General features: G+C 33.0%; 1 protein-coding gene across 1 annotated transcript in view; it reads left to right on the forward strand.

The window, feature by feature from the left end:
* Nucleotides 1-19,572, forward strand: part of KIFAP3 (kinesin associated protein 3) — a 187,573-nt gene that overhangs the window by 37,949 nt on the left and 130,052 nt on the right. The window contains exons 3-8 of the mRNA XM_035010840.1: nt 1,694-1,848; nt 4,278-4,333; nt 4,874-5,015; nt 12,696-12,795; nt 13,821-13,945; nt 15,956-16,054. Coding sequence (XP_034866731.1) covers nt 1,694-1,848; nt 4,278-4,333; nt 4,874-5,015; nt 12,696-12,795; nt 13,821-13,945; nt 15,956-16,054 — 677 coding nt within the window. The remainder of the gene's footprint in view (nt 1-1,693; nt 1,849-4,277; nt 4,334-4,873; nt 5,016-12,695; nt 12,796-13,820; nt 13,946-15,955; nt 16,055-19,572) is intronic.

Consider the following 19,572-nt stretch of genomic DNA (forward strand, 5'->3'; position numbering starts at 1 on the left):
TTGGGGAGGGTATGTGCTATGGTGAGCGCTGTGAATTGTGGAAGAGTTTGAATCACAGACTTGTAGCTCTGAAACAAATAATACATTATATGTTAAAAAAAAAAAAAGAGGAAGATAGTAGGAAGGGAGAAATGAAGGTGGGGGAAGTCAGTGGGCGAGACGAACCGTGAGAGACTGTGTACTCTGAGAAACAAACAGGGTTCTAGAGTGGAGGGGGGTGGGGGGATGGGTTAGCCTGGTGATGGTTATTAAAGAGGGCACGTACTGAATGGAGCTCTGGGTGTTATACGCAAACAATGAATCATGGAACACTACCTCAAAAACTAATGATGTGATGTATGGTTTTTAACATAACATAATTTTTTTAAAAAGTAGAAAAATTATTATATTAAGATACCACTGCACATCTATTAGAATAGATAAAATCCAAAATATTGACAGCAAATGCTGGTGAGGATATAGAGCAGTAGGAACTCATTCATTGCTAGTGGGATTATAAAATGATACTGCCACTTTGGAAGATAGTTTGGCAATTTCTTACAAAGCTAGTCATAGGCTTACCATATAATCTATCAGTTGTCCCTAGATATGAACTCAAATGAATTGAAAATAATGTCCACACGAAAACTGGTACGTGAATGTTTATAGAAAATTTATGATTGTCAGAAGCAGGAAGCACCCCAGATATCCTTCAACAAATTTTGGTGCATTCATATAACCAAGTATGATTCAGCACTAAAAAGAAATAAACTATCAAGCTATGAAAACACATTTGAGGTACCTTACTGTATTAATGCATGTAAGTGAAAGAAACCAGACTGGGAAAACTACATACTATATGATTCCAACTATGTGACATTCTAGAAAAGGCAAAACTAAAGTAGAAAGATTAGAGCCTGTCAGGAGTCCAAGGGGTGTGGGAGGACAGAATAGGTGAAGCACAGGGCATTTATGCATAAATTTATCCCTATCCGAATAATGATTTCACAGATGTTCAGTGTAAGACATTTTTTTGAGGTCTCTGTCCCTACTGCCTCTAATCTAATACCTTGATGTCTCTTCAAAAATTGTCCATCTTCACCAAAAAAGAATTCCACACAGTGGCTACTTTCTTATGTTTCTCTTTTTGAATATAAGCCTTGCATTGGTGCATCTGCTTGTAAGAGTCTTTTGCCTCCAGTTAAGTTTCACCCTGAACCTAATTTTATGTCTTCATGGCTCTCCCTGGGACCACGAATTCATGTACATTGGTAATTGTTTCCATCAGAACAACTGAATCTGAATATACTGATATTATGTGTTGACCCTATTTCAAAAAAAAATGATTGTGAGTATGGTCAAGAAAGTTACTCATTTTTGGCAGTATGGATTCTCACATCCAACAGTGACTAAAGACTTTATATATATTGTCAGAAAGACTGTTTTAAAACAAGATCCCTGAATATGCTGTCCTGCCTAGAGGAGTCAGATGTAGATTTTAATATTCTTTTGTTATCTCATTTGTCCAGTTCAAAGAAATCATTTCTTTGCATATTTTAAGCCTAATTATATCTAATACTTTATTATATTTTACTGAAAGAGTCTGTGTCAGGTACATTTAACTGCATTATAAACTATTTATTTAAAAGAAGTATTGTGTAAGTTATCACTTACTTTAATATAACTGAGTTGGAAAATTCTGATATGCTTACAGCATTCGTCTTAAGAGTCTCAATGCCAACACAGATATAACTTCCCTGGCACGGAAGGTGGTTGAAGAATGTAAACTTATTCATCCCTCAAAATTAAATGAGGTAGAACAGCTGTTGTACTATCTACAGAACCGCCGTGATTCATTGTCAGGAAAAGGTAAGTAGAATTCCTCACTTTTTAATGCATAACCAGAGTTGTTTGACTATAGTTTGTGCTTTTGATTTTTGAATGGTGGGTTGTTTTTTTTTTGTTATTGTTTTATTTTGTTTTGCCTGTATTATAAATAAGTAAATGAAAAAAACCTATTAGTTTCCTGCGTACAAGGCTCTATATTAGATGCTTCCACACAAAATGATCTGTTTCTATTTCATACTGTGGTATGTGTGTATGTTTGTGTATGTGTACACATGTGCTGAAATCAGGAATGAAAAACAAATGTCTGTCATACTGACTCTAGAATAATAAAAGAAGAGAATTTGGGGCAGAAAAATCCATTTTCTGTACCCCAACTAGATTTATATTTTCTAAATTTCTTCTTGACACTTAATTTATAATGTGAATTGATTACTCAGGTATTTAAATGTTAAAATATGTGTTATATATTTTAGACTATCCTTTAGGATAGTTTTATGACTCTTTCTTAGGAAAATATTGCTTTTTCATTCTTAATGTCTTCCTTGTTGCCATTCCTCTAGCTTCAATTTCCTCATAAAGAACCAAGCAATTAAAATATTAGAGCTAAGCAGTTGATTATTTTTCGAAGGTATCATCAAATAATCTAAACCAAAAATGAAACAAAATAAAAATACAGACATTTCAATGGAAAGTCATCTAAGATTATTGAATGCTGTATTCTACTTCCTAGTACTGATTTAGTTTACATGTCTTTCACCATTGTGAGTTCTAAAATATGCTGCCTTTGGGGCACCTGGGTGGCTCAGTTGGTTAAGCGACTGCCTTCGGCTCAGGTCATGATCCTGGAGTCCCAGGATCGAGTCCCGCATCGGGCTCCCTGCTCAGCAGGGAGTCTGCTTCTCCCTCTGACCTTCCTCCCTCTCATGCTCTCTGTCTCTCATTCTCTCTCTCGCAAATAAATAAAATCTTAAAAAATAAAAAATAAAAATAAAATAAAATAAAATAAAATATGGTGCCTTTGAAATAATTTATAAGTGCTTAAGATTATACTAAGTAGAAAAAAGTAAGAGAAAATTTGGACATTTTTCAAATTATTTCAGTCTTTTCTCTCTATCCACAGCAAATAAAATGCCTTGTGTCTAATACATATTTTTATTAGTTAACTCTGAATATAATATCTAATGTGATCAATATGTATTTTTGAATGAATTTTTTTTTTTTAAGATTTTATTTATTTATTCATGAGAGACAGAGAGAGAGAGAGGCAGAGGGAGAAGCAGGCTCCCAAGGAGCAGGGAGCCCGATGCGGGACTCGATCCCAGGACGCTGGGATCATGACCTGAGCCGAAGGCAGACGCTTAACCATCTGAGCCACCCAGGCGCCCCTGTATTTTTGAATGAATTTAAAAGCAAAAATAAGCAGTTTGAACTTGATTGCATCCAACTACGTCACTGGCATTCAATGTGTAATTGTTCATTATTCATAATAAGTGCTATAAGGAAAAATTATTAAATGTTTCATGATAGAATATTCTGGTTAAGATCTTTGTAAATGAGGGAGATAACTTCTTCAATAAGTTAAATAAGTTCAAAGTGAGCAAAGTAAATCCTGTACTCTAATAAGATGTGTGTATACTTATTTTGAGTTGTATAGTGTAGTTAAAATTGATCTTTCCTAATGCCTAATTAATACAATCATGAATGCATTTATATTAAAATAACTTTACTAATAAAACCCTTTAACTGAATTTTCAAGGTAAATTAGTCTTCTCACCTTCTTTCCCCCAAATTAAAGGAATATGAGGAAATTTTCATGTCAAAATATATGGATAAATCCATTAAAATCAATCTGTTTATATAGATATTAATGTTTGAAGACATATATGAAATACTGTTACTATGTTAAATACACACATTTAAAAAAAACTATTCTATTTTTCTTTTTTAACTTTTTTTTGTGGTATTCACTATTTCAAAGCCAAAAACCTTGCCCCTTAAAGTGATTGAAACAAAACAGTAATACTTATGTGATTTGTTACCTTAAGTGATTTTTTTTTTCAGTTTTTATATTATTCAACCCATTAATGTATCTTTGCCTTATTGATTTTCCTCCTCCAACCTTAAATGTGAGTTACAAAGGGACTATTTTGCTGCCTGTTGGCAAGTCTGGCTATTTACATACCCAAGAAGTTAATGTAGGAGGAAATGAAGTTATGACTTTGGGATCATTTATAGATTTTATTCATTTATATCCTTGATATCCTCATTAGAACAGATGGATTATAGATGAACATTTTTTATTTTTTTATTTCTTGGAAAAAAGATGATTTGATAAACTATTCAGTTTTAAGATCCCCAGCTCAGCCATAATAAAACTCAGCTGCTGAAAATAAAAATTACCCAGAAACTCTAAAAACCTAGTTCTCATTAAAAACAAAATCTTTTTACAGAAAAAAAAGAAAAATCAAGCAAGCCTAAAGATCCACCTCCTTTTGAAGGAATGGAGGTAAGACTATATTCTGATCTACTAGAGAACTGATTGATTGTAAGGTTGTTGCCTTTTCCCATCAATAATTCATACAATAACGTTAAATAGATAGGGATATTTTAAAGATTATTCAACTTAGAAGTACCTGGAAAAGGTAGATATTCAATATTTCATATAGGCAAAAGTTAGTGGTATTTTTTTAGATATAATTTATTTTGATAAGTAGGTTTTGAAATGTTTTAAATATTCTTATTGCCTTATGTTTTGAAATATTGTTTAACCTATTGAAGTAGATATAAATTATTTGCATTAAATTTAAGATATTTTATATTAATAGGCCAATTTTAGAGTTTATGTACTTCCTATTTTCATATGGTTTATAGCTACTTTGTATTAGAGTCCTAGCACCCAAAGGTCTAATTTTCCCCTCTACAAAAGGATGGCAGCTATGAGTCCTTGGAAAATTTGTCTGTTATTAAAAGGGCAAAATGTCATTCTTTTAACAGTGGCTTTGTTAAATATTGTTCTTTTGGAGTACTTCCTCTTCCTTTCTTTCAGATTGATGAAGTTGCTAACATTAATGATATGGATGAATACATTGAGTTACTATATGAAGATATTCCTGACAAAGTTCGGGGTTCTGCTTTGATCCTGCAGCTTGCCCGAAATCCTGATAACTTGGAAGAACTACTATTGAATGGTGATTTATATCTATAAATATTAAAAATAGAAAAATTGTATAATGTGGTTTTTAAGGAGAAAGCTAAAATTATACCAAAGTTAGGAATGCATTTGTTTCCCAGAACTTTGTTACCTTCTTATGAAAAATTTTTAACTTAAGAGGATAACATTTAAATATTCTCTGAAGAATTTAGAAATCATTTAAACAACAAAAATAAAGCATTAATGATACTGTATCTTTTCATTCTTCTGCTCTGGAAGAGTTTTATCCTTTCAGTTAGGATACAATATCAAACTTCTGACATTTGCACACATATGTATATGCTTTTATTAAATTGGTTAAAGTTCCAAAATTAGTTTTTTTTCAGTAGTGCAGCAAAAATATGTATTAATCTTTATAAGTTTATTTTGATTGAATTTGATGCTCTCCTTTCATTAGATGTGCTAGGTAATAAAGAAAAAGAAGATACAATGCTCTTAAAATCTTTTTTCTCAGTAATACCACTATAGAATTACTTTAAGTGCACAGTTTTCTGACTATACTTCTGCCAAAAATAAAATATGAAAGATGTCATTATTACCTGATTTTCCATCACATGATAAAGAATACCTTTTTTGTCTATTTTCATAATTCTTTGATAAAGAATACCTTTTTGTCTATTTTCATAATTCTTTTATGGAGGCTGCACAGTACACACCTATACTTTGTAGCTTGGAAAATACATACAAAGAATTGTCCAGGAAGTCCTAGGATGTTCTCAGTAGGAAATTTGTGCATTTTAGGTATTTTTAAAATTACACAACTCATATATTTTTTTAAAAGAATTAGAATATTATAGATGAAACCCCCTTTGACCATTACTCTATAATCTGAGTTTGGAGTGCATTCATTCTTCTAGATCCTTTTCATATATACTTTTGTATATATAAGGTATATATATATGAATTTTTTATAGAGTGTTACTTTGTAAGAATTTTTATATTAATAATATCATACTACTTTTTTGTTAATTTTTTCCATATAGTAATGTTTTGAGATTACATGCAGATAGATACATATAATGTAAAGATTGTATTTATTTATTTGAGAGAGAGAGATAGCAAGAGAGCACAAGTGGGGAGGAGAGGGAGAAGCAGGCTCCCCGCTGAGCAGGGAGCCTGACACGGGCTCTATCCCAGGACTCTCGGATCATGACCTAAGCCAAAAGCAGACCCTTAACCAACTGAGCCACCCAGGTGCCCCATAATGTAATTAATTTTTAAACAATTTTGGTTATTGCTTTTTATGAAGCTTTATATAGCTTTAGCCATTCCTCTATTGATTGGTCGTTAGATTGTTTACAAATTTTTCGGTAGGGAATATTGCTTCAGTGAACATCTTTGTACATATCTTCTTCCTTTTTTTTTTTTTTTTTTTACAGACATAAAGCCATTTATTTAAAGCATGGATCCAGGATACTTACTGACACTTGTGTTCCCACAGCAGGGACCAGAATCCTATTGCATTTAAACTGAACAGAAGTGATTTTGTGTTTATTTTTCTTATGACTAAATTCCATGAATCCCTTAGCCCATTTAATTTATTGAGTTCACTTTTTTTTCAATTAATTAACATATATTATTTGTTTCAGGGGTACAGGTCTGTGATTCATCAGTCTTATATAATACCCAGTGCTCATTACAGCACATACCCTTCCCAGTGTCTATCACCCAGTTATCCCATCCTCCCACTCCCCTCCCCTGCAGCAACCCTCAGTTTGTTTCCTAAGATTAAGAGTCTCTTACAGTTTGTCTCCCTCTCTGGTTTCGTCACAAGCAAGGAATTCTTTACAGTGTGTACACAGAAACAGAGGTCATACAGAAATACAGGTCATAATGTTTTAAGGGATTTTGCCAAACTGCCTTCCTAAATGGTTGTACTGCTCTGTCCCCAGACCAGTGGAATATGAAAGCCATTAAACTTTAAATTTTTTGACATTGTATTATGGTAATGAACAAGTTCTCTTGTTTTAAGTTGCATTTGCCTGATTTCTAATGAATTTACTTTTTTCCTCATGTCACTAGACTTTTGGAATTTCTACCCTGTTTTGAAGTTTGTATTCCTGTGTATTCGTGTGTGTGTGTGTGTGTGTGTGTGTGAGACTATACATATATTTACATAAATATATGCACAGTCTTTATATCCTTTTTTACATATATAATTTAGCATATAAATTTATATCATTTATATCCTTTTTCTTTTATGTGCTTAGAATAGTTTCTCTCAATCTATTGTCTCTTTTTTGTATATCTTTTTCAATCTGTTTGCTTTCACCCTATTTGTGCCTTTGAATCTAAAATGTTTGTATTGAAAAAAATAAAAAATAAAAAATAAAAATAAAAAATAAAAATAAATAAATAAAATGTATTGTAGAAAGTATATAGTTGGATCGTGCTTTTTTTTTAATCCATTCTGCCAGTCTCTCCCTTTTGATTGGAGTGTTTAGTCTATTTACCATTAACGTAATTACTCATTAAGTGGGATTGTTATTTAACACTTTGTATTTGTTTTCTATATCTTTTATCATTTTTGTTCCTTTAGCCCCTTATTACTGCCTTCTTTTATGTAAAATGGATATTTTTTAGTATACCATTTTAATCCTTTTGATTTATTATGTTTTCCTGAATTATTTTCTGAGTGTTTGCCCTAGAATTATAGTTACCATATTAAATTAAAATAATCTAGTTCAAATTAATAGTAACTTAATTTGAATAGTATGTAAAAACTTTGCTCCAATATACCTTTATTCCCTCTCCACTCCTTTGTACTATTTTGGTAATACAAAGTACATCATTACACATTATTTGCCTATCAGCACAGTAATATAATTATTGATGTATGAGTTTTTTTAATCAGATAGAAGAGTATAGTCAGAAATATGTTTATACTGTCTTTTTATTTATATAGTTATCTTTACCTTTGCTCTTTATTTCTTTGTGTGGATTTAAGTTCTTCTGCGGTAATTTTTTCATTTAAGCCTGAAGGATTCCCTTTAGTATTCTCATAGGGAAGATTTAATATCAACAAATTCTTTAAATTTTTGTTTACCTAGGAATAGGCATGACTTAATTTTTCTTTGGTGTTTGAATGGGTAGTTTTGCTGGATGTAGAATTCTTGTTTGACAGTGTTTTTCTTTTAGTACTTTGACTATACCATCCCATTGTCTTCATGGTTTCTGATATGAAATTGGCTGTTAATCTTATGAAGGATCCTGTATAACTATTGAGCTGCTTTCTTCTTACTGCTTTCAACATTTTCTTTGCCTTTGGCTTTTGCCAGTGAGTGTGACTATGATGTTTTTAGGTGTTGATGTTTTTTAGTTTGTCTTGCTTGGAGTTCATGGAACTCCTTGGATCTGCAGATTAATGTTTTTCATCAAACTTGGAAGTTTTGGGCATTATTTTGTTAAATATTCATTTAGCTCCTTTCTCTCCTTTCCTCTTGGGACTCCCATGTTAATGTGCTTGTTTGGTGCCCCATTGGTCTTTGAGGCTCTTTATTTTTCATTCTTTTTTCTTTCAGTTCTTTAGACTGGATAGTCTTAATTGACCTACCTTTTAATTTGTCAGTTCTTTCTTTTTCTAGTTCACATCTGCTATTAAGACCCTTTAATGAATTTTTCATTTCAGATGTACTTTGTAACTCCAGAATTTATATTTGGTTCATATTTTTTGATTTGTATCTCCTTATTGATATTATTTGTTTGATGAGACATCATTTGCCTACCTTCCCATACTTTTCTTTAAACCTTTAGATATGGTTTCCTTTAGTTCATTGAATGTATTTACAATAGCTAGTTTAAAGTCTTTGTTTCATAAGTTCAACATCTGAGCTTCCTCATGGACAATTCCTATTGACTCCTGTGTTTACTGAGTACAGGACATAGCATCCTGTTTTCTCGCATGTCTTTTAATTTTTATTGTTGTTGAAATAATATTGGGACACTCCCTCCAGGGCTTATTTTTACTGTTGGTTTAATGAGTTTCTTGGATTAATTCTGAAAAATCTGTATTCTTTGTGCTGCCACTGAAGCTTTCTAGTTCAGTTAGTTTAGTGTTTAATGATTGGATGGAGGTTTTTTAAATGCCTGGCCCTAAGTGTCCCAGCCTTTGCTGAGGGGCTGTGTTTGTGTGTCTGTTGGAGCATGTCTTCAGTATTTAAGCAGGTAGTTTACAAGATCTTAGCCTTTTTTTTTTAACTTTTTTTTACTTATTTAATTAATCTCTACACCCAACATGGGGCTCAAACTCATGACCCTGAGATCAAGAGTCTCATGCTTTACTGACTGAGCCTGCCAGAAACTCCCAAGGCCTTAGCCTTTAATTCCTGCTTGTACATTGCCTCAGGATTGGCCAGAGATGAGAGAGTAGGTCTTTCTTAGGTCTTTCCTGGGCATCAGCACATTCCTGCACTTGTACATGGCCTTCTGGTTTCCCAGGAATATATTGGAGCTTTTCAAAGACCTTGTAAATATCTCACTCCCAGTTTTTCCTTTTAAGGTTGTTTGGTTAGACTCTTGTTAACCCCAACTGGCAAGGCTACCACCTGCAGTTGCAATATTGCCACCAGTGGTTTTCAACAAATGCCCTGGGTATAAACCTGTACAAAGCAATTTCTGAGTCAGGTCAAATAAATGCAAACCCTGGGAATGGAGCTTTCCAGCAAATATCCAGATGGGTCACATAGTGAGTGGAGTGGAGTGGGGGTTTTCAGGAGTGCCAAATTGTTCTGCTTCCTCCAGTTGGCTGCTATGCTGCTGTTTTTCACAGATACTAAAATTGTGATGCTGTTGGTTTTCAAGGCTTCCACAAAGTTACACAGAGGGGATAGAATTAGGGCAAGTTGAAACATTTTCTCTTACTAAGATTCAGCCATATTTCTTATTGTTGCAAAATGTAGTTAATTTCCAGGTTTCTAAAAAAGTTGGTGACAGTTTTTTCCAGTGTTTTAATTCACTTGTGGAGGAATGGATTTTTGGAGGTCCTTACTTTGGTTGTTTCAGAAATGCTTAGCTCTGGAATTCATTTTTGTTGAAAGTAGGTGGTAGAGATGTAAATTTGTTGCATATTCATAGCCAGTTATTCCAACCTAGTTAGTGAATACTCCTTCTTCCCCCAAAGATTTGAAATGCCTTTTCTGTTAAATGCCTGGCATTCTATTATTCAATAGATACTTCTTGAAAGATTATTCTGTGCCATGTACTGTTCTGGTATATTCATAGGTATGTTTTAATGCTTTATTTCTTTTCTGTTGATCTATTTGATAATTTCCATGCTATGTTTTGTTTTGTATTTTGACTAGAGTTTTAGAATAGGTAGGAGAAGTGTTCCAACTTGTTGATTTTTTTTTTAAATAGGTGTTGCTGGTCTTTACATTTTTTGAATGTATTATTTTGACATCACTTTATCATATAAATTATATCATAAAAATTATAATGGAATTTTAATTATGATTGCATTTAACTTATAAATTCATTTGGGGGTTATATTTTGACCTTGAGTAAACTTCATAATTTTCTTTCGGCTATTTCTTGATAAACTATGTACAAATCCTACAGCTGTGTTTTTATTGAGACACTTTTCTATTTTATACTAAAGGAGAAAAATGAAATAAAATTTGGAAAATAGGTCACTAGCCATCTACCTAAATTCATGACATAGTACATCATTTTCCAAAGCACAGTTGACTCTTGAACAATGGAGAGGGTGGTTTAGAGGTGCACCCCCACAGTCAAAAATACATATGTAATTTTTGACTCTCCAGAAACTTAACTATGAATAGTACAGTAATAGGACAAGGCACCACATCTCTCCTTGTCCCTACCCAAAGTTAACAAAGCTGGATCCTAGAGTGGTACCTGTTCCTTGCTTCCATACCCAAGAATGTGGGAAATCTTTTTATACATGGAATCTGAGGGAAAGCAGAACACCTTTACCTGTCTCTCTAGATTGCTTGTTCCATCAGACCCCCTTTATGAAGTTCTAATGCAGTTTCTGCTTATAGGAGATGCTATCAAGTGGTGAACTGCCAGTTAGTTCCCTGGAGGTAATAGCTCCCCACTTTGGAGAGCTCTCAGCACCATGGACAGCGCCCTCTTTGCCGTCCACTCTACATCCCAGGTTCTTGCTTGGTGCTCTTGGCTCCAGTTTTCTGGACCTGTTACCCTGGGAGTGGGGGTGTGGGAGGAGTGGGAGAGGTGAAGGGTGAAGGCAGGTTATTCTGTAGTCCTTGGCCAATTTTAGCCCATGACTGGCCCTGCCCCACCACCTCACTGAGAATCTCTCCCCAGAGCTGGTTCCTTTGCACCTCTCAGTTCAAGACCTCAATGGTATTGAGTAGGGTGAGGAGTGCCAGGAGCAGGCAAGAGCCCTACTGTTCCAGGCTTCACTGCATCTTTCCTTTGCCTTCCCTTCTAGTCATTTTGGCAACTTCTACCTTACTTTTCAATCATAATATAAAATATTGAAAAAATCCCCATATAAATGGACCCACACAGTTCAAGCCAGTGTGTTCAAGGGTCAACTGTATATTCTAAGAAATAATGTTTCCCCTGGATTATAGTGGTGAAATGCCTTTAGTAATACTGGATAAACAAAGTTAGCCAGATTCTTTATTAAGTAGAACTTTGTGGCACCTTTACATATTAATGTATATTGCCTACCTATTTACTTCACTCCAGAATAGTTTTGTTCAAAGCATATGTGAGTATAAATAACATTATGAAATGATATTATAGGATGTTTTTTAGTTTGAAAAATTCCTCACTAAGATTAATAATGCTTGTTTTATAATCTGAATGGCCACAGAGCACAAATAAATTGAATACTTTCATTACCATAACAATTACCAATAATGCAGTCCATGAAGTACAGTAGATTCTGAGTGCCTATTATAGAAAGTTGAATTATGATCTCTGTATAACACACAGATTAATGCTTTAATATTTTAAGAATCAGTAAGCCATGTAACAATTCTAATTTGAAACCGGTCTCATTACTTTATGTTTACTTAGCATATGGTAATTCTCATTAATCAGTTCATTAAGTTTTTCCCTTTCTCAAGATAAAAATCTAGCAGAGATGTTTATTCTACCCTGAAGCTAGTTTTGTGAAGGATTTTTTGTTTTATTTATGTCCATTGGCATTAATTTAACATAATATTAAAATAGATTTATTTTTGTGTGTATAAGCTTTATTTGGTTATTAATTTGCTTCAGTGGAGCTAGTGTTAGCCTGCTAAACTGCTCATTACTTTTTTAGACTTATTCTAGTTTTTTCCTTTTTCACAAACATATTAAATCAGATGTTAAAAAACAAAAAATGGCACTGCAGTAGCAAGATTACAAGTAGAAATATACATCAAGAAAGAAATGGTCTTTTTATTTTGTCACCCATTATATACTTATATTACTTTATCTAAATCATATTTTACTTTCTGTTTATAATTAGAGACTTAAAGTTACATGTTAGGGGTTTTTAAGTAAAAGTTGTATTTCAGTTCTAAATATAGCTTTCTGTGTTGGAAAGAAGCACCCTCCTTTTTTGTCCTAGTTCTATCTTAGCTTTGTTATTTATCAATAAGTAGGCATTTAAAACCAATCACCCTTTATACCACAGGCAAGGCGAATGATCATTTTTACATGTTCCTTTTTTCTTTAGAAACTGCCCTTGGTGCATTAGCAAGAGTCCTAAGAGAAGACTGGAAACAAAGTGTTGAGTTAGCTACAAATATAATTTACATCTTTTTTTGCTTTTCCAGGTAAGTATAAAAATAAGGAAATAAAAGTAAAAGTCTATCTCTGTTTCAGTCTGTCAATAGTTTGGATTGTGGATTACTGGTTTGCTCTCTTCCTGTGTGTCTGCCGAAGCTCTGCCTCTGAACTCTTACTCTCTTTCCCATTCTCTATCCTCTCTATTGTTCTGTCCTTCATTCAGTCTGTATTGACCCATGCATGTACATGGATACACACAGAGTAGGATAGTAAATTGGTTTAGAATTTAAGAGTATGGACTCTGGAAATAGACTGGATTTGAATCCAAGTACTGCTATTTACTACTTGTGTGTTCTTGATTACATTAATTCCTTTCCTCAGTTTCCTCATCTGTAAACTGGATAGTAACACTGTTTTTGAATAATTTTTAGAATAAAGCATGACCCAGAGTAAGTGCCAGTATATATGTATATGTACATATATGTGTATATGTATATATTTATAACTGTTATGTATCCATATATGCTATTTATATACATATATTCTTTAGAAAGATATTTATTGAGACATTTTGAAAAGTCTAGCCAATTCCCAGAGAATTGCCTCTGTTCTAAAAATGTGCCAGCATTAGAGAGTAGGTATTTATTGAATACATACTCGGATGAATGAATTGAGTAGGAAACATATGCAAAAACCTGATTACTAATATTTTACTGGCTTATTCTCTGATAATCCATTTTATTTAATATTAGTAATATGTTATTAGTTTTGTTTTACAGCAGTCTGAAAGTTTATTTTTGAGAGTATCTGCATAGTTAAAATAGTGGTTGATTACAAAAAATGCATTTTATTTCATTTCTAACTTAAAAATTTTATTTCAGGTAATGGTAATATATATAAAGTAATCTTATAATTTCAGGTCTTCATAGTATACCCTGGGTGTATTCATTTATTGAAATATATATATCAAATTTATTTTCTACATTAATTATACATGTGTTTACCCAAAATAACTTTCCTGAATCTACAAAACATAATGCTTCAAATACATACTAAAATCTCTTCTTTAAAGCTTTTCTCAGTTTCATGGACTTATCACTCACTATAAAATTGGAGCTCTATGTATGAATATCATTGATCATGAGTTAAAAAGACATGAGCTGTGGCAAGAAGAACTCTCTAAGAAGAAGAAAGCTGATATCCTTTTAGAGTGGCATTTCACCGCAGTGTTGTTGCTAATGAGCTTTGGATGGGTGGGATGGTTTTGGGTTTTTTTTTCCATTTACGTTATTTGGAAAAATAAAAGAGTATTGAAGGTTAAGATGAAGAGTGATACTATCAGAATGAATATAGTTTGACATATACTTTTTATCTCTTTGATTAGTTGTTAAGATAGAAGGAGCAGTAATAGTGGTCCTAGATAATTGAACTGGTGAGTGTTTAAGTGGCTATATCAATATATCTCCTAAGATCCTTTGGTTAGCTGAAGTCTGGCTCACTGCTATTGTTTATGTAGTTCTGTCTATGTCATAAGGTGACTGATTGGAATAGGTGTGAATTTGGTGAACATAGTTTTAAATTCTATTTTGCTAATTAAGTGCAAAAATTCTTTTCTTAATACATATACATTTGAGAGGCCTACAGAATGATAGAACCTATGAAAAGAATCTTAAAAAATGATCCATTTTAACCTATCCTTCAAAACAGGAATGTTTTCTGCAGCTTCCCTTACAAATTGGTTATTTACTCCCTTCTTTGACAATGTCACTGCTTATTGATTTAGTTCATTCTGTGGTTTGACATCCTATTTATTATGTTCTTTTGCTTAGTGCACTAAAATCCACTTATCAATAACTTCTGTCCCTTGAATCTAATCTTGCATGCTAAAGCAATATAGACTAAGGGTAGTCTCTTAAACATCACTTTTCTTGTATTTGAAGATATTTATCATATTGCTTCTACAGAGTAATTTTTCTAGATTGAAGGCCCTTGCTTTTTCATAAGGCTTATTCAGCAACCATACTGGTAATTTTCCTTTGAACCCAGTATTTATTGATCTCTTTTAAAAAGTAAAAGTAGTATTCCTGTTGTGCAAAGTATCATATGTTTCTTACCTCTCCATCATGGAATCCCCAAGATACTTAAAATATACCCTAACACACACACAAGTTTTGACTTTTCTTTGTTAGGATCTTTCCAGGTTTAGAAATTTTCTATTTGTGCTATGAGCTTCGGAAATCTAGATTGGTGTTGACTTAAACTCTGTGGACAATTCAATAATCCTGGAGACTTTAGATCATTTCTGGAGTCACAAGTCTCCTAAATATACTCCAAATTCATTAAATAGGAAGGGTATGGAGAGAACTACTGACAGAACTTTTAGCAATCGTTAATTTATATTTTGTGACTGTTGGGTGACAGGAACTGGTATTTTAGGACATCGCGTATTCCTATAAGTATCAGATACCATTGATAATAAGATGCATCATTATTCATGAACCACTAAGAATGGGAAAAAAATGCTTCAATTAAACTATGACATATCATGGATTATAAGACATACTGAAATGCAGGAGATCCCTTGTGTTTTGATACAAGTAGCAGTCAACAAGGAGGAAGTTTTTAAGTGCTTGGGGATCCTGAAGTCAGACTGAAATAATTGATTATTTTTGCAGGTGTCCAGGGAATTATTTGGGACCATAAGATGTAATTTAAAATTTTTGGCGACCTCTAACTTTGGGATATTTCTCTTTTGATATCAAGTCTGAAGAGGGTACTAAAGAGCTTTAGATCTAATCAACATTCTTTGAATATTCTGGGCATCTGTCAGAGGTGAAATTTAGTATTCTTATTAACTAAAACACTCTCTAAGGCAGTAATCCTTTTGGTTCATGGATCCACTTGTTAATATGTTGAAAGAGACTTGTGTACATTTGTAAGATATTTGCATAAAATTTCTGGGATTCATGTATTTGGTAACAACCCAAACATATGTTCACCCAAGGTCTCCAAGCATATCCTTGAGCCCTTGGTTAAGAAGTTCTAACAATTATTGTGCAGAGATGAATATTTTAGTTTTAAACTACTGGTTAGAGAAAACTAGATAATACTGCACATAAAATATAATAGTACTGTTCTTCATAGTATTTTTCAGTAGGTTTTCTTTGCTTCAGTAAATATGGATGATCCTTAACTTAAGTTGCCTACTTGATGAAGACCCTGAAAACCAAACCTTGAGAAAAGATTATGAAAAAACCTTTAAAAAATACCAAGGGCTTGTGGTAAAACAAGAACAGCTCTTACGAGGTATGATTTCCTAAGCAGTGAGAAACACAACAAAGTGCTTACACTACGTTAATTTTGTTCAATTTTTTTTTTTTTCAGATCGGTAAAGCTAATATCAGAGTAGTTGAAAAGTCTAAATTTTAATATGCTGTAAATTCTTTTATTTTTAGCTTGGGTAGTAATGTTTTAAGTTTCATTCCACTATTTTTCCACCAAAAGGCCCTATTCAGCTTTTAAATGTGTATATACTTGTAATTTATTTACTCGGGATTTTTTAATCCAGTGTTTGTCCTTTTCAGTAATGACAATCTGATCCCTCGAACACTAATATTAACTAATATTAGTTATAACATAATAGTACTAATATCTTATTTAACTTATTTTGTTGCTTTCCTAGGAAATGTTATAAAATTTTTCAAAATATTTCTCTTGATTAATAAAAAATAGTCTCTTCTTTCTGAGGTTTATAGAGAGCTCTAACAATTCAATAGTGTGGTTTCATAGTCATTGTATAAGATGCAAAGTCTTATGAAGGTTAGTGAGAATGTGGGGATTTTAAGTGTGCATTCCACTCCTGCTTTGTAGTTGATTGTTGATTTTTTTTCCAGTTTTGTTGAGATATAATTGACATATAACACTGTGTTAGGTTTAAAGTATACAGTGTGATGATTTGGTGCACACATATATTGCAAAATGTTTACCACAATAAGGTTAGTTAACATGTCCTTCACCTCACATAATTGCCATTTTGTTGTTGTTATGGTGAGAACATTTAGCATCTATTCTCATAGCAACATTCAAATATACAATACAGTATTGTTAACTGTAGTCACCATGGTGTACATTAATTAGATCCCTGGAACTTATTCATTTTATGACTGAAAGTTTGTACCTGTTGACCAAGGTCTTCCCCTTTCCCCCACAACCCAACCTCTGGTAAGCATCAATCTACTTTGTTTTTAGGAATACAATGTTTTTAGATTCCACATATTAAGTGAAAACATACAATATTTGTCTTCCTCTATCTGATTTCACTTAAAATAATGCCCTCAAGGTCCATCTGTGTTGTCACAATTGGCAGAATATCCTCCTTTTTTATGAATGAATAATATTTCGGGGTGTGTGTTTGTGTGTGTGTATGTGTGTGTGCCACATCTTTATCTATGCATCCATCAGTGGACAGTTAGGCTGCTTCATGTCTTGGCTATTGTGAATAATGCCTCAGTGAGCACAGGAATGCAGATATCTCTTTGAGATCATGATTTCATTTCCTTTTACCCAGAAATGGTGTTGCTGGATCATATGGTAGTTTTATTTTTAAGTTTTTGAGAAACCTACATACTGTTTTCCATAGTGGCTACACCAATTTACATTCCTACCAAGAGTGCAGTTTAAGTTCCTACCAGTTTACATTCTTTTTACTCCACATCCTTGCCAGCATTTATCTCTTGTCTTTTTAATAATAGCTATTCTGACAGGTATGAGGTGATCTGTCATTGTGGTATTGATTTGCATTTCCCTGATGGTTAGTGATGTTGAGCCACCTTTTCATTTACCTATTGGTAATTTGTATATCTTCTTTGGGAAAATGTCTATTCAAACCCTTTGTCCATTTTTAAAGTGTCCTTATCTAGCTTTGTATCAGGGTAACTCTTCAATTTTTTGGATGAGTTTGAGAAGGATTGGCATTATTCAGTTGTATTCAGTTATTCGGTTGTATGAGTTTCTTACACCTTTTGGGCATTAACCCCTAATCAGATACATGATTTGCATATATTGTCTCCCATTCTGTAGGTTGCCTTTTCACTTGGTTGATTCTTTCTTTTGCTGTACAAAAGCTTTTTTAGTTTTATGTAGTCTCACTTGTTGATGACTACTTTTGTTGCTTGTGCTTTTGGTCTCAATTCCAAAAAATCATTGCCAAGACTAATGTCAAGGAACTTTTTCCCTCTATTTTTTTCTAGGAGCTTTACATTTTCAAGTCCTTAATCCTAAGGATTATTTTATTTCAGTCCTTTTTCTTTTTTCCTTTGTAAGTCCAGTTAATTTTTGTGAGTGGTATTAGGGGTCTAATTTCATTTTTTTTACGTGAGTATTCAGTTCTCCCAGCACTCTTTATTTTGAAGAAACTGTCCTTTCCCCTGTTGAGTATTCTTGGCTCTCTTGTCAAATATTCATTGACCTTTATATGTGGATTTATTGAGCTCTCAATTGTTTCATTGATCTATTATGTCTGTTTTTATGCTAACACCATACTGTTTGATTACTATAGCTTTGTAACATATTTTAAAAACAGAAAGTATGATGCCTCCAGCTTTATATTTTTTCAAGATTGCTTTGGCTATTTTGAGTCATTTATGGTTTCATGTAAATTTTTGTATTTTTTTTTTCTATTTCTGTGAAAAATGACACTGGAATTTTGAGAGAGGACATGGCTCTATAGATGTCTTTGGATAGTATGGACATTTTAATGATAGTAACTCATCCCATCCTTGGGCACAGCATATCTTTACATTTATTTGTGTCTTCAATTTCTTTCATCAGTTTATAGATCCTTCACTTCTTTGGTTAAATTTATTCTGGGGGCGCCTGGGTGGCTCAGTTGGTTAAGTGACTGCCTTCGGCTCAGGTCATGATCCTGGAGTCCCTGGATTGAGTCCCGCATCGGGCTCCCTGCTCGGCAGGGAGTCTGCTTCTCCCTCTGGCCCTCCCCCTCTCATGTGCTCTCTCTCTCTCTCATTCTCTCTGTCTCAAATAAACAAATAAAATCTAAAAAAAAAAAAAATTTATTCCTAGGTATATTATTCTTTGATTAAATTTATTCCTAGGTATATTATTGTTTTTGATGCTATTGTAAATGAGATTGTTTTATTTCCTTATAGTTGTTAGTGTATAGGAGGAGTACAACTGATTTTTGTGTATTGATTTTTTATCCTGAAACTTTATTGAATTCATTTATTCTAACAGTGTTTTAGTAGTCTTAAGGATTTTCTATATAAGATTATATAAGATTATGTCTTCAGCAAACAGAGACAATTTCATGTCTTCCTTTCTAATTTGTATACCTTTATTTCTTTTTCTTGCCTAAATTCTCTGGCTAGTTCTTCCAGTATTATATTGAATAAAAGTGTCAAGAGTGAGCATTCTTGCCTTTTTGCTAATCTTAGAGTAAAAACACTCACTTTTTCACTGTTGATTTTGATGTTGGTAGTGGGATTTTCATGTTAACTACTTTCTATTCCTAGGATTTTAATATGGAAGGATGTTGAATTTTGTCAAATGCTTTTTCTGCATTGATGCATATGATTTTTGTCTTTTATTCTATTAATGCGATGTATCGTATTTTTTTGATTTGTGTATGCTGAACCATCTGTGCACCCCAGGGATAAATCCTACTTCGTTGTGGTATGTGATCCTTTTAATGTGCTATGCATTCAGTTTGCTAGTATTTTATTGAGAATTTTTGTATCTCTGTTCATCAGGGATACTGGTCTATAGTTTTTTGTTTTATATTTTTCCTTGTAGTGTCCTTATCTAAC

This window comes from Mirounga leonina, unplaced genomic scaffold (assembly GCF_011800145.1).
Source record: "Mirounga leonina isolate KUSES-001 unplaced genomic scaffold, KU_Mleo_1.0 Mir_154, whole genome shotgun sequence".
Taxonomy (NCBI): domain Eukaryota; kingdom Metazoa; phylum Chordata; class Mammalia; order Carnivora; family Phocidae; genus Mirounga; species Mirounga leonina.